General features: G+C 40.8%; 1 protein-coding gene across 5 annotated transcripts; it reads right to left on the bottom strand.

Moving 5' to 3' along the window:
* Positions 1-1,465: 1,465 nt before the first annotated feature.
* On the bottom strand, positions 1,466-20,379 carry Adcyap1 (adenylate cyclase activating polypeptide 1). Of its 5 annotated transcripts, none has more exons than XM_087564691.1 (6): positions 20,221-20,379; positions 7,474-7,582; positions 6,969-7,076; positions 4,788-4,919; positions 4,263-4,361; positions 1,466-3,199 (listed from the first exon to the last, which is right to left on the bottom strand). In XM_087564691.1, exons 3-6 carry the CDS (start codon positions 7,073-7,075, stop codon positions 3,010-3,012), a joined length of 528 nt encoding a protein of 175 aa, XP_087420817.1. In that variant the 5' UTR covers position 7,076; positions 7,474-7,582; positions 20,221-20,379; the 3' UTR covers positions 1,466-3,009. The 5 variants fall into 5 exon arrangements, with proteins under 5 accessions (XP_087420817.1, XP_087420819.1, XP_087420820.1 ...); XM_087564693.1 differs by having other exon boundaries at positions 7,474-7,535; positions 20,221-20,374; XM_087564694.1 differs by lacking the exon at positions 20,221-20,379 and adding an exon at positions 7,928-7,985 and having other exon boundaries at positions 7,474-7,535.
* Positions 20,380-26,779: the final 6,400 nt, after the last annotated feature.

Genomic DNA, 26,779 nt, shown 5'->3' on the forward strand with positions numbered 1-26,779 from the left:
CCTTCTACTGAAAGCATTTTAGTGATCGATAACTTTGTATATCTCTGAACACATTCTACAATTCCCAAGCTGATTATTTAAGTCATTTTATACAAAATTTTGTCAAGGCCTAGTTAATACACAGGTACTTTTTAAAAATGTAAATAGTTACTTTGTAAGCATACCTAACCCTGCAATATGATGTGCCACCATTGCCTGGTAACTTTCTAAATACTAAGCCATGTATGTACACACCAGCAGACAGATCCTGATCTCACTGTGTAGGTTACAAATGTTCTAACGTTCTTGTCTATTTATGAGTTTAGTGTCTTCTTACTCTTCTCCATCTGAGCAGCTGTTTTAAGCTTTTAGTTGAGTCCAGTACCCCATCAAGCAGATGTTAAGAGTACAGTTATGATGTGCATGAATAATTAGGTTGATATATATTCCAGACATGAAAAAAATCTTATGGTTGTTAATGAAATATAATACTTTAAAAGATTTTAAAATGATTATTTCCTGAATGTGTTTTTTTCTCCAAACATTAGACCAAGGTGGATTGTTTACAAAAATTTATTCATACAAATTTTACACACTTTATATAACAGTTATCAAAGTCCTAGTTATAGATATTATGTGTGTAATAATGCTTGGTTAATATGTTTGTATAATCAGTTGCACACAAAATAAGAGCTTCAAGACTAACATCTACCTATATCATCACTATATCATAAATCTGCTCCAGTTTAGTAAGGCTCTTGGCATTTCTAAAAAGTATACAAAAGATTAAATTGGGTGATCACTGTAAAATGCTTGCCACTAGCCACGTGAACACTAAGTTAGACTTCATAAATAAAAGATTCACTAGAGCCCTGTTTCACCACTAACAGCTGACACAAACAATTATCCAAGAAACAAATAATTAAGACTAAAACGCAAGCCGATGTGTTGCAGCATTGTAGGGCCACTAAATAGCCATCTGTGATTCGTGGCGATTTAAAAGGCAAAGAAAGGCACTAAAGCTGCAAACTGCATCCCAGGTCACATTGCCTGAGGAGACTGCAGGATTAAAAATTGATCCTGTAGCTGGACACAGGCTGAAATCGAATGCCTGCTTACTTTCTCTGTTTGCAATGTGATCTGGGGCAGCATCCATCCACCCGCCTGGGAATGCAAATACAGTTTTTTTCTCTTAGATGCCTGACTTCATACTAATCAAATCTGTACAGGAAAAAGGAAGAGTTCCTTAAACTTTACAAACTAATGGTTTTTTTTCTTGTTTTTTTTTTTTGTTTTGTTTTTTGTTGTTTTTTTTTGTTTTTGTTTTTGTTTTTTTTTTTAAAAATTGTGCCTAAAATTTGGGAGGCTGGTTGAATTGTTGCTGCTTGATCTGGTTGGTGGGTGACGGTTCTTTTGTTTATAAAGATTACTCCATATATGTTCAAGAAATTGACAAGAAACAGACATGCTTTTTTTTAGCCAAGACAGGATACAAGGGTGGGGTGTGGGACCTCCTTCCACCACAAATATAAGATAGTACTCATACATGTCAAGATGGGGTTTAAATGATTTATCAGTTAGTCAGACTGAGCAGCATTGGAACACTACACATTCTAATATGACAAAGATTGGTTTTATGAAATAAATTTTACTAAGCAATAAGCCATAATATAGAAAAATACATTTTACCTACAAACTCAATAAACAAGAAACAAAAGGTTCATATTTAGTGCATACTCACTCTGTGGTAGCTAAACAGGGGTTCCTAAACTTCACAGTAACTGCTTGCATCAAACAACAACAAAAAATAACTAGCATTCACAAATTTAAGATAAGTGAGTGGAAAATGGCATACGAGATTCTTAAACAGTGCAGGAGGGCAAGGGTAGGAAGGAGGTTCTCCAGAAAAACCACAAAGAATAGGGGTGGCTTCTGCAGAGCAGTGTTCAAAGGGGAGGATCCTGGTCATTTCACGACATGAAAAGCATGGACAGCACTGGAGAAAAACACATTGTACTTTGCATTCATTCATTCCAACACCAGCACCTGATCTGTCAGGCAGTGGAACCTGCAGAGGGACTAGACTTGCCCCCAGATTCTCAGACCTGAGGCAACTCTCAAATCAGTCCCTCTACAGGGTCCTCCTCCACACCCCATGCTCTGCCCCTTCCAGTCCTCTCTTTATCTTTCACTTTGTTCCAATTGCCCTAGCTTTAGGATAGTCAGTTCCCTGAAGAATCAGGAAGTACAAAAAAGAGCGCTTTCTCTCCAAGCTGGTCTCTTCTGTACAGTTCCTCGACTCTTCTCCAAGGAAATGACATGAATTTTGGGGAGAAGCACAATTTGGATCGAGCTGTTCAGTAATTAGAATTTCCTTATGGGCTGGGACTCTGAGGAGAGACAGATACACATAAAAGTATAGTCAAAGAAAATGAAAGTGTTGGAATTGTCCCGCAACCAGTGGGACAATGCCCACTTGAGTTAGTTAGGCTGGGGTTCAAGCAGCCTGCCCCAGAGACTCACAAGGAAAGAAAGCCCTTCAGCAATTTCCCAAGTCATTACCTCAGAATTCTCCTGGAGCAGGGCATCATTTTTTTTTGTACAAATGGCCATTATTGGTATCTTCAAGCCGGTTGTGGATAAAAATACTATCCTTTAATTCCAGTTTACAAAAATAGGAGTAATATTCAAAACAATGGTTGTCTATTTTCTCTATTCATTTTATATAAAAACATAAACAGCTCAGGCGAATTTTCAATCTTTGTGCACGCTTATGAATTGCTCTCTGCTATACCTATATATATTCTTAATATATACTTATAATATATATCAATAATTGGTCCACAAAGTATATCTGTGCATTCTCTAGTGCTTCGTAAAAAGAAAAACAATATTATTATCAAAATAGTCATTTAATGGCTTTACTTGATACATAAATACATGTTTGGAAAGAACACATGAGTGATGACTGGTCAGTCAATTTGGAAAACGACTTTTCATTTTATACACACGGTAGCTGGCAACTCATCGCTACAAGTACGCTATTCGGCGTCCTTTGTTTTTAACCCTCTGTTTATACCTTTTCCCTAGCACGGCCGCCAAGTATTTCTTGACAGCCATTTGTTTTCGGTAGCGGCTATAGCTGTCTGTGAAGATGCCGTCCGAGTGGCGTTTGGTAAGGGGTGCCCGGTCGTCCACCGCGGCGGCGGCGAGGTTCTCGCTGCAAGGAGAAGGGGCGGAGAGAGGGGGCGGGGCGGGAGACACATTGAATTGGTGAAGGAAAACAAGTGGGCCCCACCCCCACGCGAGAGCCCGCAGGGAGAGGGCAGGATTCCTAGCATCCCCCCCGACAGCCCTCCTTGGCCCCACACCAGCTGGCAGGAATATTATGACGGAGATCCCTGAGTCCCTCTTTCCCACTCAGTTTCCTGGCACTAGATCTTTCAGATTTTTCTAGATCTTTCTGAAGCTCCCCGTGGCGTCCGTAGAATCCGCGCTCTTCAAGTTTTTCTCCAAACATTGCTTCTCAAAATTACACTATCCATGACTCTAGCTAAATTGTCCGGACTTGTGCCTTTGCACCACCCGACATACAAAGGTCCCTAAAAGCCTGTGGGCTCCTACCAGGTCATAGATTCTGCAGATCTAGGCAAACATGGGACCGCCTCTCTCTGCGCGTGTTAAGTTGAAAAACGCGATAGTGATATAAGACGACAGACTGTAGACAATATATTTCAACGCATGAATTATTCATGGTTAAAATGTAATCAGCTTCCCCTTGGGCTTTATTAAAATGTTGCCTTCTGCTGACACAGGCTTCACGCAAGACCTTAGCTCTGGGCTTGTCTGGAGTAAGCAAAAAATAGAATAAAATAAAATAAAAATGTTTCTTTAAGTATACAAATTTGGGGACTTCGTTCCTTCGGTTTGCCTTTTAGGTAAACCTAGTGCTCCTTCCCTCAATTATGGCAAACTCTCCCACGAACCTGGAAAGGAGGTTATCTGATTTGACTTAGTTCTCATTCAACAAGGGTCCAACACCCCAATTTTCCTGCCCTCTTTCTCTTTCACCTCTCTGGCTCTCAGGACAAATTTAAACGCCCAGTTTTTAGAACTCCGCCCAAGGCTCCTGGTATCCACCTCGTTGCCAGGACGCAGACACACCCTCAGGCGCAGGGGCGCGCAAAAAAAAAAGCTGCCCCGCCCTCCCCTTGCGCCTTCGACACCGGCACCCGCTACGGCGTGTGCAGCACTCGAAGGTTAACTCTTTCACAAACTCTTACCCCATGCCCCTGGCCACCATGGACTGCAGGTACTTCCTGGCGGACAGCTGGTCCAAGACTTTGCGGTAGGCTTCGTTAAGGATTTCGTGGGCGACATCTCTAATGGGGAAACAAAGAATGCGACGTGGGTCACTCACTCACTGCCTCGGCCTTTCAAATGACAGTCAAGGCTCCCACTGCTGGGCTTTTCAGGAGAATAACCCAACAAGCGCTTGTGAAACGGGACCTGGGAGTAACTTGGGGAAGTTCCCCAGGGGTGAATCTAAGATGGGATTTAGGTGGCACGAAAGCTCCCCATCTACAGTCACACACTCACTGACACCCCTCTGGCCTCAGAGTTTTCACTCCGAGGTGCGGCCTGGGCTCCACAGGGATCTGTCTGCTAATTTTCTGTGGCTCTCGTGGGAAGGGAGGCTCGCTCGAGGACCCTTCTTTTAGTAGAAAGGGCATTACTTTTAGAGCCCCTACCGGGTCCCATCTGTCAGGTTAGGCCCAAGCCACAGGCGAAAGCCGGGCTGGTTGTACCTCCTGTCGGCTGGGTAGTAAAGGGCGTAGGCGTCACGCAGCGCGGAGGCGGGGCTCCCTGCGCCCGGAGGGTCCCAGTCGTAGAAGTCTTGCAGCGGGTTTCCGTCCTGATCGTAAGCCTCTTCTTCTGGTCTGCGGGATAGCCAAAAGGAGGGTTATTAAAAGTCACTTCCCAGTTCTGCCAAGTCCCAAGAAGGTACCACTGATTTTCCTTCTTCGTTATGGTGTCCCACGGAGAATTGTCCTTTCTTCCAGAACGGTGCCAGGGACAAGGTAAGGGAACTACACCCGCAGCAGTTCCTACTGCAAGGACCACAAGGAAATTCGCTCCCATCTCCTCAGGAGAAACAACAATCTCCTCCAGGGCCTCTGGACAACCGTGTAGACCCCAACAACCCGCTAAGGAAAACACCTGCTCTCTCCCCACCTGACTCCCCAAGCTTCCCTAAGTAACATTTAGCTCGCAGGACAAAGATCCTAAGAAATGATATGAGTTGAGCCTGGGAGACCCAGGGCAGAATGGAAGGGATAGGTGGATAGGTAGGATGCGGGAGGACGATTCCAGCAGCAGCCACCCCCATCCGAGCTGCGGAGCCCAGGGGAGCCCTTCCCCGCGCAGATATAGGTCACGGAGAACCTCCAGCATCTATTTTGGGCTAGAGAGGATCTGCTAGGAACATGAATAATAGATGCCCCTAAACTTAGCTAGTTTGGCTCATTCTGTGGTGTGGCAGAGCGCTCCAGAGCCTATCACCCAGGAAAAGTGCTAGGCACACGGAACTTTGAGAATAGCTGGAGGTGAAAGAAGAGCTTTTGAGTCCATTAAACAAAGAGTTCCTGCTATCTGTTAGCAATGGCGGGGAGGCTGGATACCGTCTCAACCCCAGAGTGCAAGGAAAGGGGTCGACTTGGACTGGCATTCCGTGGGTGTCCAACGACCTCACAGTTTCCTCACAAATCGCCTCTCTGCGGGACAAAGGACCGGCAGAAGAGGACGAAAATGCAAAGTCGGGTGACTTTGGGCTCCAGGAGTACTCGGAATGCAACCGGGACAAATAACAGTCTCTAGCCAGGGTTCAGTTGTTCTTGGGCCGGCCCCTTGCTTGTCTTTCCGCCCTCCCAGGAGAGGCCAGATGAGCTCCTCTGCACCAGCAGAACCAGCCGCCGCGGGGATGCCCCCAGCCCAGGTGGCAGACTTTCTTGCCACCCCTGCTCTGACCTGCGCCCACATGCTTGAATCCAGTTACAGAATCTAGGATTTCTGTCTGCCAAAACACCAATGGTCAGATACCCCCTAAGGCAGAGATTCTTGGGCGGGGCTCCAAGAGTCAGCTCAAAGCAGCGCAATCCTGGCTTCCCTGAGTGCCACCCCGCACCCACGCTACGCGGCCCCACGCATTTCCACTGTCCCGCATACGGGTGAGGGGTTCTGGAGCTGCGAAAGAGAACCTAGGCAGCGTCTCACGATTAGAATCAGAAACCAAGACAAAAGCCAGGTTTTCTGCATCCTCGAGTGAGCTAGGCTGTCCTCCCAACCCCTCCTGCCTGCTGGCATTCTCTCCCTCCTTCGCATCCGTTTCTTCCCCTCCTCTGCTGTCTCCTTGTGTTATTCTGTCTCTCAAGTCTGACCAATACCCCCACCCCAAGGTGTTTTAGGGCTCAAATTCCAGTTGAAACAGGGTACATTTAAAAGAGAGCTCTTTGACTGGGAGAGAATTCGAATGAGACAACAGGAAGGGCGGAGGAGCTAGAGACCCCGCCCCAATAGTCCAGACTAGGCAGTAACAAAGCAAAGTGGGGAGAGCTTCACTCTCAGCCCCCCTGGTCTTTGATCTGGGAACTGAAGTTTTCCAACTTATTCAAAGAATAGGTAAAAGAAGCTAAGCGGGGAGGGGGGCGCATCCTGTTACCTTGTTTTCTACAAGTTAGCCGAGGGGATATTTCTACAAGGATAGGAAACTCGCTCCGTTTACCCGAGTCGCTGGGCTCCACTGGTGAGTAACGAGGGAGTCTGGCTTTACTAGAGCTTCTCTGAGCTAGGGACCCAAAGGGGTCCACGTAACCAAAGGCTGTAGAAATGCCTGGGCGCCCAGGAAGCGATGCTTAGCAGATCTGCAAGGAGGCGACCAAAGGGGGTGTCTGGGGAAGGAAAGATCTAACTTATATTAAGGTAGCACCTACCTGATCCCAGGGAAGCTGAGTCCGGCGGCAGGTGAACAGGAGACGCTGTTATGCATTATTATCCCGTAGACCAACAGGGCCAACCTTGCTCCGCTACACATGGTCATTCTGCGCAGGAAAGGAAAGAGGGCACGCAGTGAGTGAGAAGTGAGTGAGATTGCTCCTGGCTTTCCACCTTCTAACCCCAAGAAACTCCTGGGAGCTGGGGAGCCAGTGAAACTGTGGCTCGCTGTGTTAAACACCACTTAGCCACTCCGGGGCGTCCAGCCACTTTTCTCTTGGTATAGTTCAGGGGGAAAAAAATAGCTATGTGTTTGCCCAGCACCCAACAACTAACCAGACCTTGAACTAAAGAAGGCTAACTCATACACTGATGCTGCTGACAGCACAGGGAGGAAGCCTGTAGTAAATCAATTGGTTAGTATACTAAAAATCTCAACACACACACACACACACACACACACACACACACACACACACACTCCCCTTACTATTAGACTCTTACCGCGGCTAGGAAAGAGTTGACTAAATAGGACGGCGGGCAAAGGGCTCCTTCGAGTTTCTGCGCTGGAATCACAACCAGAGAGGCATCAGTCACTGTCTGGAGCTGGTGTCTGGAGAGAAGTCGCGGGAATTAGCTGGAGGAGCTGGGGGGACTTGTTTGCCGAAGCTAAAATTCCGCTCAAAACTTTGTAGACGCACAAAACTAGGAGGGAGCGTGACACCGAAGGAAGTGGGCGAGGAGAGAGATGTAGAAGACAGAGTGGGCGAGCAGCCAAAGGGAGGGGGAGCAGAGTGGACTTTAAGTCCACCGGGAGAAAAAGCTAATGGGTAAGAAAAGAGGGAAAGTCAAGGAAGAAAGGGAGGGTGGGAAGGGAGAAGGCCGGAGCTGCCGGCCTCTGGGGGAGACGATCTGGTAGCTTGCAAGTCGGGAGTCGGGAGTCGGGAGTCGGAGGCACCTTCTCTGCTCCGAGGTCTCAGGCTGAGTCTGAAGATGCTGCTTCTGCTGCTGCTGACAGAGGTGACTGGCCTTCTGCTCGTATTTATATATGCAGTTAACAAAAAAAGCTGTCCGAATGTGGTTTCAGGAGACACCTCTTTGTCAACATCTATCTGCAATTGCCTTCAAGTACAGAATATTTTGGTTGCACTGTTGCACTCCGATTTTTATTCATGATATGACTTCCTTTTTTCCCAGTCACGTAATGATCCGGTATCAGTAAAAGACGTCAGCATCCTAGTCCCTCAAGGAACATATTAACTATTCTGTGCTGTCCTCCAGGATGATAAGATCCGGAGTCATCAGCTTCTGATAAACACCTTTCACTCACACAATCCAATTTTTAAGAAGTCCAATTATTTTGATGGTTTTCGATTTCATTCATTTCACAAAGACAAGTAAAGAACTCCTAGAATTTAGAGGATGGTGAAGTCGTGTTTTTACTGTGTTCCTGCTTCTTTTTACATTTTACTCAACCCCCCACCAATGACAACTCTGGTCTCTAGAATTAAGCACCATCAAGCTCTCCTATTAATAATTTTTATTTAGATCTCGTAATTCCTTGCGTATGTTTTTCCGGATAGGCAACTAAATGTGGAAGTCGTTTCGTGTTTTAAAGTAAAGTCTCAGAGGATTTTCAGTAAATATCTAATGAGTCTGGGCTGTGTTGACAGTCTGTCTTCTGAGTAGATTGATGGATGAGACTAGGAGCAGAACCTGTGGTGCTGTCCAGGCTCTTGGTGCTGAACTGTTTGGGCGCAGATGCTATAAACGTTGAAAATTGCCACTGGTTTAATTTTCACCTCTAAATCTGAAGGTTTGGCAGTGGTGCTCTTACTGTTCATATTCATCTTCCCTTGCGTTCTGTGTCCACGGATGTTCCAGTGCTCAGAACCTTCTTAATCCCTGCCTCAGTGCAGAGCGTTTTCTTCTTAGTCCTGGTATTTAGATCTCTACCTTCCTTATCTGCACATTTTCACACTCTGTGGCTCTTACTGATTTTAAAAATTGAAACCATGGCACTATGTTTTCTGCAGGAATTGAAATTTTAAGATTGCAAGGGTGAGACGTGTGTCTCTTAAATTTCTCTTACATATTGAATTTTGTTTGGGGAAATACAGACTGGGAATGCAGGAGGATTCCCAGCACAAGTTTTCTTGGTGAAGGTTGCTACCAGGAACACTTCCCTGGGGCTAGTTAATATTTTTAACTAAAAATAAAATGAGAAGAAGAAAGCAATAAGGAAAGATCACATCCACTGAGAAACTTCTAAGCACCTGAGTAATTCCAGAAGATTCACAAATTTCTGGTTCATTAAGAGATCTTGAGAGCCCTTCTTTTCAAGGAGAAATAGAAGCATCAATAGCTGTTAGTATACATTTTCACTATTTGAATCTTATACACACAAAAAATACAGGAAATTACAATTAAGTGGAAGTGCTTCCTATACTGTGATTTGGGTTTAAATAAATGTTTAAATAAGCTGTTATTTTGGAGTACTTTTTCCAGGGCACAGTATTTCTCACTTTTAATGCTATTTCCACCTTTATCTGAGGTTTAATACTTTCTCCAAGAATCGAAATTCTTCCTTATTTCCTGACTTTGAATGATCCAAAGCTACCTTTCTTCTCTTAATTTCCTCCTAGCTTTAGATTGAGTACTATCAACAAACTACTTCTACACAGGAGGTGTTTCTCTTTGTGTTATAGCTGTCTGATATTTTAGGCTGGGGTGTCTATGTTCCTGAACTACATGCTCAGTGGCCACCTTCCCTGGTCCTCCCAAAGAGCCTGTAGTGAACAGGAAAGATAATCCAGCAGAACTGCTTTTCATAACAAACTTGCCCAGAACTATTGCCTACAGTGGCTTTCCTGACTTCTGCCTCCCTTCCAGTCAAAGGTGAACTCCATTAAAATTCTCACTTTTGCCTCCCACTTGAATTCTGAAATGAGTTCAATCTGGAAAAATATTTTTAAATCTCCAGGACTACTCATTTAAAATTCACCATTCAATGCCCAACTTTAGTCAAGAGAGCCACCGTGTGGGGAGTTTTGTTGACTTCAAGATCCATTAAAAGCAGAACCCACAGGCAAGAAAAATAAACAAGTCTTCAAGAGCACTAGCCTGCTTCCAGCTCAACAGCGGGGGGTGGAGGGTGGGGGATTTGCCTGGGCCTGGGTACCCTCAGAGGTTACTCAGGTCCAACATCCCAAAATCATACAACTTGAAGTCAATCCCATTCAGTAGACTGAAAAACTCAGTAGAGAATTTGAGGTTCTTGGTGACTAAAATCCAGAGACCTTGTCTTTCTGGGCACCTTCTGAAGCCAACTTAGCCCTACCCAGAGGGCTAAAATTCTCAATCCCATAGACTCATTTCACAGATATTTTCATGGCCAATGACCATCTTTAATTAGGCAAGTTTTGCCTCTGGAGATCAGGGAAGCATTCCTATTGAGAGTTTTGGCCTGAGCCTCTAATCAAAAATATTGGGAAGGAATGGAAAGAAGCCTGAACCCTTGGTCGATGAGAATTGAGGAAGGTTGTGGAAGAGAAAAATTAGAAACCTAATGTTAGCTAAGGTTTTGGGAGCTGTGTGAGTTTGGAATGCATCCCACTTGGTCAAAGCCATCCACTGAGCCCTTTCTGCTTTGAATGGAGGGCTATGTCTTTGAAAACCAAAGCTGGCTTCCTAACTATTCCTTACAAGAGTATTTGCCACTAAGCTCAGTGATGCTCCAGTGCAACCTTAAAACTGCTGTGTCTAGGAATTTTTTGAGTTTGGAGTTTTGAATCTAAATGCAGTAAGCAACCATCAGCTAAAAAAAAAAAAAAAAGCAAGAGAGCCTTCCTACCCAATACTATCCACAGCAACTGGCATGCCAGGAAAGGCTGGATAGGAGACCAAAGCCAGTCACATACTTTTTTAATTTAGGAATGCATGTGGCAACTTGCACTAAGACACAGGAAGGAGCCTGGGCACAGATACAAGGGTCAATCAACTAAACATCTGTCCCTGGGAAGACTAGGGAGAAGGGAAGAAGAGGAGAATGTGAAGGGAAAAGCTTTGTGATTTTTTTAAAACACAATTTCTACCCCTAAGTGAATTTTTATGTACTCCTAAAAGTGACTCAGTAAATAAATGAGAAATTTCCAAGTTTCCTATACATTGTTGCAGAAGGGGGAAGGGGCCAGACTTTCTATTTAGATAGCACAGAGGAATCGAAAGCCTTCTATCCGACAACTATACTCCTTCCTCCTCATCCTCATGGTTTGGTAGACTTTCCAAGCTGGCAATTTTTCTCCAGACTATGAAATCCAGAAATGTTTTATTAGCTAGAATCATATTATCATAGAAAATATGAGTAGCCATGACATCTTGGAATGCAAGCTGTCATCACTGTCCTCCAACAGGCAACAACTAAAAGGTATCCAAGGCTAAGACTCAACTGACCTACCCTGAAAAACACTCTTTAGAAATGTTGATTGGAAATATGGAAAAGTCCTTAATTTCAAATTCCCAATATGTTAGCTCCTGTTTGCCCTGTTAGTCCATCAGATCTGAAAACAAGTTTTGATCCAAAACATCGAACAAGCTAAAAATCAAATTAACACATCCCTGAAATGTTTCTTCTGACACGTCTGCATTTCTGATGTGGGAGCCTTGAACACTGAATCAATCACTCAATTCAAAGAACTTTTTAGCCATCAAAGAAGTAGATTTTTGTATTGAGACAGGTTTTGGTCTTTTGAAACATGACTTCTAGTCAGAGTTTGAATTTGCAAGGGGTTTCCCATTAATAAACACAATAGCATTTGCAGGGGCTTGTCTGTCAGTCAGATTCCTGCTCTTTGGGATCATCTCCACCTGGGGAATGGGAATCTTGATCCAGAAAACCTGTGGTGAATTAAAGTCTCTTCTGCCTTTATGCAGGGACTCCGTTCCTCAGCTAAGGTGATTTCCAATACTTCCCTCCTGACCCGGTCTTTCAGAGTACTCATTTCCATGTCCTTTTCCCATTCCTTAACTACTTTTAGCTCTCCACATTGCCTGTTACCACCACTGTCTTTATGCCCTTCTCCATCATATAAAAAGGATGTGTTTGCACAATGCATCTTTACACATTCCTAACATAAATAATATCCAATAAAGACTTCAAAACCCGTGTGTTCTCTTTCTATTCTTTTCTAGTTGGCACTTAGCATAAGAACAATGCTATTGTGAGCCTTTTGGGTGAACAAACTTAATGCAGAACATCATCCTCCCTTGTGCATGACAGAAGTGAATTATAAGCCTGTATTCAATTTCACTAAACTTTTTCTCTTCTGACTTTTCCAGAAAATGTGATGACTAATGACTCACTTCATACTGATTCCACCTGTAGGGAAACCCAAATGTTCTGCCACAGAACATCATGACCAAGGCTTACTTTGCTGCCTGCATCATGCTCTTCTGAAATCACTGTGAAGTAAGGAGATGATGAGCTTACCCATTATGTGTCATGACTTCTCTGACCTTCAGAATGGAATGCCTCCCACTCTGAAAACAACCATGAGAGGAAGCCTTTCCAAACCACATGAGCAAAGAAAGCATCTCTCTCTAATCCAAGAAAAGAATTGCATACTCACGTGGCTAAAGAAAAATTGCCAATTTTTAAGACACAAAATAGATAACACAAGAGTAAAACCCAGGAAGTATTCTTTGTATTGTGGAACTAGGTAATTTCAATAGTTCCGTATACATTTCTCCTAAGAATGAATTAGCTTGAGCACAAATCTACTGGGCACCAAAAACTGTAACCCAGACTTCACTATGGTTCCTGTCAATTCTCCAGAGATTTTTAAAATCTGCCCTTTAAAATCAAGAAGAAAGTCCTCTTAACTTCAGCTGCATACTCTGTTCACATAAGGCTTAACTATAGGAGTAAAAGCTTGACTAATATCCAGAAAACTAAATATCGTAAATGAGTTTCACCAACAGTTTATGAAAACATTAAAGACAGGTCTATGTACAAAGTTTTTGTGTACAAATCAAAAGAGGATATTGCTCTATGGCTTTTTAGCATCCCAAACCTCTACACTCTGAGCTCAGATTCAGTATTATTTGTCAATGAATATTTGTAATGAGATTTAGTTTGTAGCCAGGTGGTAGTGGCACATGCCTTCAATCCCAGCACTTGAGAAGCAGAGGGTAGAGATAAGTGGACCTCTGAGTTCCAGGACAGTCTGGTCTACAGAGTGAGTTCTAGGACAGCCAAGGCTACATAGAGAAACTCTGTCTCAAAAAAACAAACAACAACAAAAAGTTTAGTTCTTTTAAGATTTACTTATATATTTTGTGTATGTGAGTACACTGTAGCCATCTTCAGACACACCGGAAAAGGGCATTGGATACCATTACAGATGGTTGTGAACCACCATGTGGTTGCTGGGAGTTGAACTCAGAACTTCTGGAAGAGCAATCAGTGCTCTTAACCTCTGAGCCATCACTCCAGGTCAACAGTTTAGTTTTTAAATGTGCTTTTCATTTTCCTTACTGCTAACACTGTATAGTAATATGTCTGTAAATACTTTTGTTAATGATGAGGATCAAAATCATGTATGTGTGCTAAGCAAGTGCTCTAACACTGAGCTACTCCAAACCAAGCAAATACTTTTCAAATTATATTTTCTTTCTACCTAACATATTTGCATTTTTAAAAAGCCTACCACTTGTCTGCTTAGATTAAAGCATATTTGTCATGAGTTTATTCTTCGATATTTTATTATTTCTTTAAATCATTTTAAATCCTTCCTTCCAAATGGCTGTCTAATGTTGTCATTCCCCATTAGTAACAGCAATAATTTAGTGAATACTTGCCATGCTAAATGCTTGACTAATATTATTTCCCCTCATGATAGTTTTCTTTATGGATATTAGTGCTACTTACACTTCACACATGAGAGACTGGAACTGAAAGAGGCTAGTGAACTTCCCCAGTTTCAAACTCAAGGCCAAGAAACTCCAGAGTTTTGATGTTAATTGCATATTATACTGACTTACACATTTATTTCTTCTAGAGTTATTGTAAATATAAACTAATAGTTTAACATCAGCTTTGGTCTGTGACTTAAGAAAAAAGTCTACTCCTTATTAATTTTCCAATTAAAAGTCATGTATAAAAATGGCTAAGTTAAACTACAAACATCACATACTGGGGAATTTTGTGTTATAGACCAGGCACTAATAGTGTACCATATATTCCTATTTTTATACACTAAAGGCTAAATATTAAGATGCTTAAAAATATTGCTGCCATGATTGAAAATTATTTTCATTAAGAATGCAGCAAATGTTTTAGTGATGTGCTTAATAAAAAGAAATCAATGTTGTTTAAATTTATTTAATATCCATTGTATCATATCTTATTAAATCATCATATAATTGAATGCCACAGAAGCCATATGATCATCAGTGACTCAAGATTTCTATGAGTCAAATGAGATGATATGTATAGAAATGATACTACTGTGGACCATAAACCAGAACTGAAGGAAACCTGACTTGTTTCTCAGTCCCTCTGCTACTGGTGAAAGTCTCTGAGCTGGTAAACATGTTTTTCTCATCTAATCATTTTCATTGACCTGGGAGACAAGCATGATATTAATTCTATACCTTTACCGGTGGCTGAACTTGATTCTTAAGTGTTAATCATTATGCCAGTAGCTCACAACTAACAAATGTCAAGGTCCAGTTTCAAACTCAGATGCTTTCCCAAGTCAGTGTGCTTTTCTCCTATCATCTAGCCTCCCTGCGGTTGTTTAATGAGTATAGAAGAACCAGAGCATGACTTTTCAACAAGCATGACTATTTAACAAAACACCAATTTTCAGGCTTTAACATGAACAAATCTTTCTTGGGAAGTTTGTCGTTGTTGTTTGTTTGGCTAGTTGAACTGAGTTTTCTGTAACAGGATCTTGGTAGGTAGCCCAGGATGGCCTGGAAGACTCAGTTGGCCTCAATCATGTGCCCTCCTGGTGCTGGGATAAGAAGTGTGAGGCACCAATGCTGACAAGCTCTGGCTTTTTCCCTGGTATTTGAAGATAAATGGAGTTGATATGTATCATTTTCACTCACATTAAATTTATTTAAATTTATTTAATATCCATTGTGTCAAATCTTATTAAATCGTCATATAATTGAATGTATTTTTAGGTGTGATAAGGTTATAGAATTTAAAAACGTATGATGCAAGTGAAATAATAGGTCTTAGGGGTAAGCAAATCAAACATATAGATATAAATAAATAAGTTCTAGTATCTAAGTAGACTGAGCCAACTGGCTATATTAGGTTAAAATTTTATCTTTTTAATAATACATCCAAATAGGTTAAGGATAAAAATGTATGAGAAAAAATCACAAAAAAAATGTTAGAAGCATATGTAAATAATTTTAGAAGCATAAAATTTAAGGCTGGTAATTGAAAAATAATTACCAATAAGAAAAGATTGGCAAATTTGACTAAAATATGTTTAAATTATGTTTGGGAGGGGATTCCTGAGTACTTCGAGGGAAAGGGAAGACTCTCACTAGCAGACTTATTGTTCATTGGAGTGGCCGCCTGGAGCAAGGTCCTGGGTCTGAAGTCTAGCATTCACGTCTTTATAAGGATTATTGCTGTGGACATTGTCTCCTCACAGAGGCTAAACATGTAGGTGCTGTTAACAAACCCCAGACACCTTAGCTTTCATCTTTCAGTTTGGAATCTCTTACTCATAGCCATATATTGGCCAAAGCAAATAAACAGATGTTATCCCTGCTACCTGGAGGGTCATTAGCCATATTTTCAGCCATGAATTGAAAAGAAGTTTTGACTGTTGCTTGCTAAGCCTTAAAATCCTACAACTACACAGTGATAGTTCCTGCAGGGCAGCCTGAACTCTACTTATCAGGTGTGTAAGAAAAGGTTAAGTATTCAGATGAAGCTCTCAGAGTCCTAGTGTTTATTGTACTCATCGTTTTGTTCTAATTTTGCTTTAGGATCTTATTGGTTTTGAGGCAGGGTCTTACTATGTAATTCTAACTTACATGGAACTCACTATGTAGACTATACTGGCCTCCAATTCACAGAGACCCTCATGCCTCTATCTCCCCAAGCGCTGCAGTTTTGTATGTACCACCACTACATTTGGATGAATTCTTCCTTACAGAAACTTGATTTTTTTTTTACTAGAAATGAGATTTTTTGGAAAGAAAAAGACCCTCAAGCCAACCCCAATGTATTTCTATGAGACTTTGGATCCTTGTGTTTGTTCGTTTGTATATTGCACGCGGTCTCACTGGGTGGCTCTGGCTGACTTAGAACTCTCTATGTAAACCAACCTAGGTTTGAACTCAGAGATCTGCCCACCTCTGCTTCCTAGGAACCTTCCTTAAGATAGGACATGTAGCCCAGGCAAGCCTTAAACTTCTTAGGTACTGAAGGATGACCAACCTTGAGTTGTGATTCTCCTGCCTTTATCTTCTAAAATGCTGGGAATACAGGCGCATTTCACCACACTTAACAGGCTTTGGATCCTTCTGACTTTGCTCTGCCCTATCCCAGTTTTTGTCTGTTTGTTTGTTTGCTTGCTTTTCTCTCTCTCTCTCTTTCTCTCTCTCTCTCTCTCTCTCTCTCTCTCTCTCTCTCTCTCTCTCTCTCTCTCTGTGTGTGTGTGCGCGCGCGCGCATGAGCATGTGCATGCACTCTCATGGAGACCACAGAAGGACATTAGAGTCCCCGGAGCTACAGCACAGTTGTGACTGCCTGATATGAGTGCTAAGAAGCTGGTTTCTTTGCAAGACTAACAAATGCTCTCAAACATTAAATTGTTTCTTCAGCCCATCTTACAAATTTTAATAATCTCTTAGTTTCTGGAAATGCAAGACTCTAGACAAGCCCACTTTTTTTTTTTTTAAGAAAACAAAGGCCCTTTGCCACATCTCTCAAAACTGATCAACTGAGCAGCTATGCTTTATGTCTTTACATATTTTGATGGGAGAAAGATTATAGAAACGAGTAGGGAAAATTTTTTGCCTCTTGTTAAGAGTAGAGGAATGGGACACTCCTAGGAGTTCATAGATCGGGGCTGGAGTCATTCATAGTTCTCCTCAACAATTTAGCCTGGCTCCAAGAACCAATCAGAAGTGCACCAAGGACAAAAGCAAGAACTTGTGTGACATTCTGGAGAGTGCTGGAATTAGGACCCAGGGTCTCACATATACTAGGGGAGTGCTTCTACTGCTGAACTATATTATCCCACCCAAAATTTCTGTAAAGGCAGGGTCGAGAATAAAGATAGTCAGTAGATATAAAATAAAAGTTATTTTAAGAGGAATAAATTATCTGTTTGGGCCAGTGAAATGGCACTTTCTACCAGACTTGATGAGCTGAGTTCAATCCCCAGGACCCACCTAGGGGGAAGAAAAGGGAGAACTGGCTCTTACAAATTGCTCTCTGGTCTCCATATGTGTAGCATGGTATAAACACAGCATGTACACTTGTATATACAAGTAAATACACATAATTTTAAATTTTAAGATTTGTTTAATACCTGCGTGTGTACACAAGAATTCAGATGCCCACAGAAGCTAAAGGCATTGACCTGGTCCTGGGAATTGAACTCAGGTCCAATGCAAAAGAAGTCTGTGTTCTTAACCTCTAAGCCACCTCTCCAGCCCCATGAAAAACCATTTATCAACTTTCTGCATTAAAATGAAAATCCACAAGACATGAAAGATAACACACCCTGAAGTCCCAACTACTTGAGAAGCAGGAAGCAGTAGAATCACATGAACATCAGAAGTTAAAGGCCAGCCTGAGCAACACAGAACACTTCTTAAACAAATAAACACATCCATAAATAGATTTAAGTGAAACACAGGCAAACCTGGAGAAAATATTAGCATCATGCATGAAAATATAAGGAATTCAAGATCGCTAGATGAAAATATATTTATTTATAAAGTGCTGTCACATTAAATGTGAAGTTAGCAAAGAACATAAGGAAGCAATTTCAAAACAAGAAGCATGACTGGCCAGATGATGTATAAAAGTACTTCAAGAATTTTTTTTTTCCTTTTTCCAAACACATGGGCAGCTGTGTAAGTTACCTACTCCTCATTGGAAACATAATAGTGCTTATTTTCTTAATAATAGTGTGCTTTATATCTATTCCTTTAGAGGAAGCAATGGTTACACAAATACAAATGACGGTATCTTTTTTTGCAGTTGTAGGAATTGACCCCATTGAACATCCTAGGCAAGCACAGAGATACTGCGTTTTTAATCTGGGAAAATTACATTTTCTTCTACTATATTCTGTTGTCAAACATACTAAGAAACATGCCCCCCAAACACTTCTGAGGAGTAGGTGTTGGTACAGCCTAACCAGAGAGCAGGTTGCCAATTATGCATATATTAAACTCACTAATTTTCTGTTGGGGATTTATGCTGGAAAAATAAGAATTTTCTAACCAGCCCAAAAATTAACTGTGACCCTATTCCTAGCACCATTGATTATAACACAAAACATTTGGAAAAACCCTGAAGTATCTTTTAAGAAGGAATTCATTCAATTCTCAGTGTAGCCCTTCAAAGAAACATTAATTTCCATGAAATTAAATGATACTGTAGAAAAAAACCTTAATGATGCAAAAATCAAAAGAGCGGGTTATTAACCCCAGTATTCAATATAATACTTATGTTGTAAAAAGTTATAGCTGTGCATCTATGAAATGTATAATAAAAAAGTCCATTACTGGTGCTGGGAATTATGAGGGAACCTATATTATATTTATACTCTTTTTATGCTTTGTTCATTTTTTCTGAGTTTTATTTTTAGAAGTTTGATCATGAAGTCACATTGATTTTTATTACAGAGTTTATTTGTGTGTGTGAGTTGTTTTCTTTTTAAACTTCAAACATATTTTTTATTGTTTATTTATTTTATGAGTACACTGTCACTGTCTTCAACACACAAAGAGAGGATTCCATTACAGATGGTTGTGAGCCACCATGTGGTTGCTGGGATTTGAACTCAGGATCTCTGGAAGAGCAGTCAGTGCTCTTAACCACTGAGCCATCTCTCCAGCCCTTTCTGAGTTTTTAAATGAGTGTTTTTGTAAGATTCCTTTCTTCTTTCTTTTTCGTTTGCTTTTATTCTTGTTTTGAGATTCATTTTTAAATAAATGCCTAATGTACAACTTTTCCTTGATACCTGTTCAATAAAGGTATACTTTCTCTTTTATTAAAATTTCCTTCGTTAAGTGGATATTAGCCCAAATGCTCGAATTACCCAAGATGCACAGAACACATGAAACTCAAAAAGGATGACGAAAATGCGGATGCTTCATTCCTTCTTTAAAAGAGGAACAAGAATACCCTTAGGAAGGGATAGGGAGGCAAAGTTCAGAACAGAGACTGAAGAAACACTCATTCAGAGCCTGCCCCACATGTGGCCCATACATATACAGCCACCAAACTAGATAATATGGATGAAGCAAAGAAGTACAGGCTGACAGGAACCAGATGTAGATCTCTCCTGAGAGACACAGCCGGAATACAGCAAATACATAGGCGAATGCCAGCAGCAAACCACTGAACTGAGAACGGGACCCCCGTTGAAGGAATCAGAGAAAGGACTGGAAGAGCTTGAAGGGGCTTGAGACCCCATATGAACAACAATGCCAACCAACCAGAGCTTCCAGGGACTAAGCCACTACCCAAAGACTATACATGGACTGACCCTGGGCTCCAACCTCATAGGTAGCAATGAATAGCCTAGTAAGGGCAGCAGTGGAAGGGGAAGCCCTTGGTCCTGCCAAGACTGAACCCCCAGTGAATGTGATTGTTGGGGGGAGGGCGGTAATTGGGGGAGGATGGGAGAGAAGGGGAGAGGGAGGGATTAGGGGGATGTTGACCTGGAAACCAGGAAAGAGAATAACATTTGAAATGTAAATAAGAAATACCCAATTTAATAAAGATGGAAAAAATTTTTAAAAATTTCCTTTGTTTATATGGAAGTAAAATAGTTGACTTTTGCTTCCATAGTGCCACCCTTTGAGCTCTGACTGGTAGGAAGGCTAAATGTAAACCAGATCAAAAGCAAAAAGGAGATAATCAAACCAGCTTGCTAAGAGATAAAGCTGAGCCACATCAGTTAAAGAAGAAACCAGAGGGGAAGAATCAGGCAGCACAGCGATCAACCATTTCTAATACACAGACTGAATTACCTTGCGTTTAAGTCATTATTGATGAGATTAATTGAATGTGTTGAATCAAATTTATGCTGCATGAAGTTGAGCTGTATCTTGGAAATCTACTTTATCTTGTATTACTCAGAGGTGGATGAGCAGTCTCACAGTTTACTCATAGCTTCATTGTTTTATGACCCAGTTGTGTTCTCCTGTTTTATGGGGTCATAGAGATCCAGGTTCTGATCAGTGGCTTCTGATTCCCTGTGACCACCATAAAGTATATTCTTCTGTGTCAGGGGTTCAGGACTGTTTGCTATCAAAACTGAATAATGACTAACAAACAAACTTAGCCACATGCTGGGTTTGAGACCATGGGTCGAAGATTTCAAGGAATAGTATTGTGAATCGAATTAAGTACTCCTCACCCCCCACCAAAAAAAAACTATGCTTGTATACCCCCATACTTAAAAATGTGGCCTTACTTAGAAGCAAGGTTTTTGCAGATATAATTAAGATGAAGTCTCTAGGGTAGGCCCTAATTTACCATAGCTGATAGCCTTATGAAAATGGGAAATTGGCCACAACACAGACTTATACCAAAGGAAGATTACAGTTAGGGGGATGATTCAATCAGTAAAGTGCTTGCCATACAAACACTTGGAACCAAATTCAGTCCTTCAGAACACACTTAAGAAACTGAGTGTGGCAGCACATTCCTGCAATCTCAGAACTAGGTAGGTAGAGACAGGCAAGTCACTGGCATTTGCTGGCCAGTGTAGCCGAATCAATGAATCCCAACTTCAACCAGCAAGAAACTGTCTCAAACAATAAGGTGGAGAACAATTAAAGAAGACATCCAATGTCAGCTCTGTCCTCCACAAGCACATGCACAAGAAAGACTACCTGAAGATTGAAATTATGCTACCATAAACAAAATTTTAAAACCTGAGGGCTCAGAAACTGGAAAAAGCAAGGGAAGATCACTCCCTCTACTATACAAACCAAGCATGGCCCCAAAACCTTCACTCCAAATTCTTGCCTCCGTACACATGAAACAAGAAGTTTCTGGCTTTCTGAGTCACTTTATTACAACTGACCAAGGAAATTAGCACAGACAATATAGCACCCCTTCCCTTAAAAAAATAAAATGCAAGTAATTCTGAAGGGGTACCAAAAAACCTCAGAACCCTCCAGTCTGTATGGTTTCCATAAAGCTCATCATAGCAGAGTCATCAGCAAACCATCTGGTTTATACATACATACTTAATTTCAATTTTGTGTCGCATTTCATCCTTAAGCAGACTTTTTAAGGTTGTGTTATCTCACAGGGTTATTGCACTAACCGTGTTAGAATATATTGGGGCTGGAGAGATGACTCAGCATTTCAGATCTCTGGTCTTCCAGAGAAGCCAAGTTCAATTCCCAGCATTCACATGGTGGCTCATAACCATCTGCAATGCCAGCCCCAGGGAATTTAATGCCCTCTTCTGGCCTCTGTGAGCTCCAGGTACATTTGTTGTTCATAGATGTACCTGAAGGCAAACACCCATAACAGTTAAATAAATTTTAAAATTTCAAATATATGTGAAAGCACTTTGAAGAAAAGAGAATATAAACATAACAGAAGCAAGAAGATGATAGACAAAGAAAGATGCTGAATAAACTGACAACAGAACAAGATGCATTGGGCCAATTGTTAACTCTTAATATTTTTAAACGGTCTATAATCGCATGATCCTTCTCGCATGCGTTAAACAAGAAACAACTATACTGATGTAGACTGAGTGATCTGTTTAGGGCTGTCTGTGATTTATACACTCCAAAAGAATAAATAGTGTGTGACGACCATTCCCAGGAGGTTCACATAACTGACACCTAGTAAATAATGCTATCCCAGGAAGGCTGATGTTTTCTTACATGTGGAAAATTGCTTTAGAAAAACTGCATGACTCAGAGTAATATGCAAAGAATAGAAAGAGACCACTGTACCTTTCAGATGAAAGCACTCAGAGTCCTTATGATACAGAAACTCTGGATTCAGTGAAAGATGTCCCTCTAAAAACATCAGCCTCATCCTAAAGACTATTCATCTCCCCTTTCAGATACTTCTCTCCCAATGTATGTTTTACAGTTGAAGCTGACTCTTGCTACTCTCTTTTAAAGGAACCAAATACTGAGAAGAGAGAGAGAGAGAGAGAGAGAGAGAGAGAGAGAGAGAAGGAGGGGCGGGTAAGGCCATCCCTAAACAATGAAACAAATTGACCATCTCTTGAGCTAAGGAATACATAATTATGTTTTAAAAATCTAAATATATTAATACAATAAAACTTCACCCAAAGCATCCAGAACTTTGAGGTCTATATTCTATCACTGTCCCTGCAACATTCAGCACATCTCTGCTACATCTGAAGCTAAGGCAAAATTAAAGGATCAGCCAGTATTTCTCCTTTAAGCATCATGTAGTTAAAAGACAAGGGTGAAGTGGAAGGGGAAGCCCTTGGTCCTGCTAAGACTGAACCCCCAGTAAACGTGATTGTTGGGAGGAGGGCGGCAATGGGGGGAATATGGGGAGGGGAACACCCATAACGAAGGGGAGGGGGAGGGATTAGGGGGATGTTTGCCCGGAAACCTGGAAAGGGAATAACATTCGAAATGTAAATAAGAATTCAGGGATAGTGATTCCCCCTGAAGTCCTTTTATTGGTGAGGATAGCTTTAGCTATCCTGGGTTTTTTGTTATTCCAGATGAATTTGCAAATTGTTCTGTCTAACTCTTTGAAGAATTGGATTGGTATTTTGATGGGGATTGCATTGAATCTGTAGATTGCTTTTGGTAAAATGGCCATTTTTACTATATTAATCCTGCCAATCCATGAGCATGGGAGATCTTTCCATCTTCTGAGGTCTTCTTCAATTTCTTTCCTCAGTGTCTTGAAGTTCTTATTGTACAGATCTTTTACTTGCTTGGTTAAAGTCACACCGAGGTACTTTATATTATTTGGGTCTATTATGAAGGGTGTCGTTTCCCTAATTTCTTTCTCGGCTTGTTTCTCTTTTGTATAGAGGAAGGCAACTGATTTATTTGAGTTAATTTTATACCCAGCCACTTTGCTGAAGTTGTTTATCAGCTTTAGTAGTTCTCTGGTGGAACTTTTGGGATCACTTAAATATACTATCATGTCATCTGCAAATAGTGATATTTTGACTTCTTCTTTTCCGATCTGTATCCCTTTGATCTCCTTTTGTTGTCTGATTGCTCTGGCTAGAACTTCAAGAACTATATTGAATAAGTAGGGAGAGAGTGGGCAGCCTTGTCTAGTCCCTGATTTTAGTGGGATTGCTTCAAGTTTCTCTCCATTTAGTTTAATGTTAGCAACTGGTTTGCTGTATATGGCTTTTACCATGTTCAGGTATGGGCCTTGAATTCCTATTCTTTCCAGGACTTTTATCATGAAGGGGTGTTGAATTTTGTCAAATGCTTTCTCAGCATCTAATGAAATGATCATGTGGTTCTGTTCTTTCAGTTTGTTTATATAATGGATCACGTTGATGGTTTTCCGTATATTAAACCATCCCTGCATGCCTGGGATGAAGCCTACTTGATCATGGTGGATGATTGTTTTGATGTGCTCTTGAATTCGGTTTGCCAGAATTTTACTGAGTATTTTTGCGTCGATATTCATAAGGGAAATTGGTCTGAAGTTCTCTTTCTTTGTTGCGTCTTTATGTGGTTTAGGTATAAGAGTAATTGTGGCTTCGTAGAAGGAATTCGGTAGGGCTCCATCTGTTTCAATTTTGTGGAATAGTTTGGATAATATTGGTATGAGGTCTTCTATGAAGGTTTGATAGAATTCTGCACTAAACCCGTCTGGACCTGGACTCTTTTTGGTTGGGAGACCTTTAATGACTGCTTCTATTTCCTTAGGAGTTATGGGGTTGTTTAACTGGTTTATCTGTTCCTGATTTAACTTCGATACCTGGTATCTGTCTAGGAAATTGTCCATTTCCTGAAGATTTTCAAATTTTGTTCCTTCATTCAGAAAATATCTGCAGATGTTCACACAGGCCAGGGATGCATGTTCCTTTGTTTTGCTGTTTGCTTGCTTGTGGTAAATATCTGCTAATATCTCTGCACTTTAGATGCAGAGTCAGGCAAATCTCTGAATTCAAGGCCAGTCTAGTCTACATAGTGAGTTTCAGGCCACCCAGGGCTACACAGTGAGACTTTGTCTCAAAAAAAACAAAAGTGAATGAAAGAAGAAAGAAAGAAAGAAAGAAAGGAAGGAAGGAAGGAAGAAAGAAAGGAAGGAAGAAAGAAAGAAAGGAAGAAAGAAAGGAAGAAAGTAAGTAATAGAAAAGCTGCCACCAGTCACTTAGATAAATACTATGCTGATATACTGAGGCATGAATGGGAAGATGATTTTGGGTGGGTGAGGAGCACCCTCATAGAAGCAGGGTGGGGGGATAGCGGATTTCTGGAGGGGAAACTAGGAAATGAGATAACATTTAAAATGTAAATTAAAAATGCAATTATAAAAGGAGACAAAATTGTTTCTATACATTGCTTACACACCTTCATGGTCCTAACACATTTATCTAGACTATTTTCTTTCCAACCCGCAGTTAAGAATAATGAGACAGTTAAGTCATTCTGCTACAGATAACAACACACACACATACACATACACATACACACACTACATCGCCCTCATCACACCGTAGATTCTGCACAGCAGATGGACAATTAAAATATATGAAAGAGGTCAAAATTTAATTCCAGTCGATTTGAAGTTTTGTTTTTCTTGGATTCAAATGAAGGACTTAAGGAGGATGGACATACATTCTAAAGATTTTTTGACTGTTACCCACTTTATTTAAAAACCACACCACCCTAAAACTTGTGTGTGCAACTAGATACAGAAAAAACAATCTACAGAGCTTAAAACATTGGTTTAAAAATAAACATGGTGTTACTGACCTATAATGACAAGTTAAGCTTAAGGTTTGCCCACTATACTATTAGTTATAGTCAATAAAAACTTTATTGCTGCCGGGCAGTGGTGGCTCACGCTTTTAATCCCAGCTCTCAGGAGGCAGAGGCAGGTAGATCTCTAAGTTTGAGATCAGTCTGGTCTAAAGAGTTCCAGAAAAGCCGTGACTACACAAAGACACCATGTCTCAAACAAACAATCAATACAACACAATACAACACAACACAGCACGGACACACACACACACACACACACACATACACACACACAAACACTCACAAAACCCACCTTTATTTCTGTCTGCTTAGTGTTGTCACATCAAAGCTGAATGGAGTCATTACATATTATAGAGGAATAATATATGGATCAGCAGATTAATAAAAACTAATAAAATGATTGTATTTTTAATGTTATTACATGAAGTGTGTACAACATTTTTTAAAGATTTATTTCATGTATGTGGGTACAACAGTTTTAAATATACTCCATATAGCCATAAATAGTGATTTTACTTAAAACAGGACTGAGTATTCAGTTGAATCAGAAGGAAAAACTGAGTAGAAAAGCTTGGTAAACCTCATTCTTCTCAATTACACAAGAACAAGCAGAGGAGAGCAAGGACAGTCTTTATGCTGTGTCTTTATTTTTTTTTCCTTGACAGGGTTTCTCTGTGTAGCCTTAGCTGTCCTGGAACTTCCTCTATAGACCAGGATAGTCTTTAACTTAAGATATCTACCTGTCTCTGCCTCTTGGATACTGAGATTAAAGGCATGCACCACCACTACCAGGCTACTGTGGTTTTTTTTTTAAATTTAGTATCAGCTTTATTCATCTGAAACTTCCACAGATATGTAAGAATATGAGTATGTAGTAACCACAATAGTATTACTAAGAAAAAAGATAAAAAACAGAATTAAGCCTGAATTTGACATGAAAATATGAATATGAACTGTTTGTCTTAAAGCATGTACTTCCTAACATGTCTACTGAAAGGACCAAGGAACAAGGACAAAAAGGCCAATAGCTCTCCATTTCAAGCACCTAGGTTTTGGTACTCAAATATCTCTCTCTACTAAAAGCAACCAGAACTCATTGAAAACATGATTACTCTAAGATTTGGGAGAGAAATGTACAAAAATATGGTGAATCTAGAATAGTAGAATCTGCCTAATTTGAAATATATAGGAGCGCTCTATCAAAGAATCTATCAAATTCTAAAGAAGTTCTCACTTTCCCAAGATGGGATGACTTACACAATAAAAAGAATACCAGTGACGACAAACTGATACCCCAATTGCTTTAAAACCCATGAGTCCACAGCAATGTCTTACAAAGTAAAGTGAGGACCAAAGAGGTTGGCTGAGCTGCTCTACTAGAGAGAGGGCTTAGTTCAGTTCCCAGCATCCACACCAGGTAGCTCACAACTTCCAATAACTTGAACCAGGGGATCCAGCACCTTCTTCCATCCTCCTTATGTATGTGACACACACAGAATACAAATACAGAAATAAAAATGAAAACTTTTTGAAGTAAAATGAGAAGAATCTCGCGCTGATCACTTTGGTGAATGCTAAAAAAATAAACAAACAAAAAAAACCATTATTC

This window comes from Rattus norvegicus, chromosome 9, assembly GCF_021556685.1.
Source record: "Rattus norvegicus strain SHRSP/BbbUtx chromosome 9, alternate assembly SHRSP_T2T, whole genome shotgun sequence".
Classification (NCBI taxonomy): Eukaryota; Metazoa; Chordata; class Mammalia; order Rodentia; family Muridae; genus Rattus; species Rattus norvegicus.

Bases quoted from the DNA above. Each gene is read 5' to 3' on its own strand.
- Adcyap1 (XM_087564691.1), bottom strand. From the start codon at position 7,075: ATGACCATGTGTAGCGGAGCAAGGTTGGCCCTGTTGGTCTACGGGATA. The intron at 4,362-4,787 runs GTACAACCAGCC...TTTCCCCATTAG, and splicing joins TACTACCCAGCCGACAGGAG to AGATGTCGCCCACGAAATCC. The intron at 3,200-4,262 runs GTAAGAGTTTGT...TTCTCCTTGCAG, and splicing joins ATGGTGGCCAGGGGCATGGG to CGAGAACCTCGCCGCCGCCG.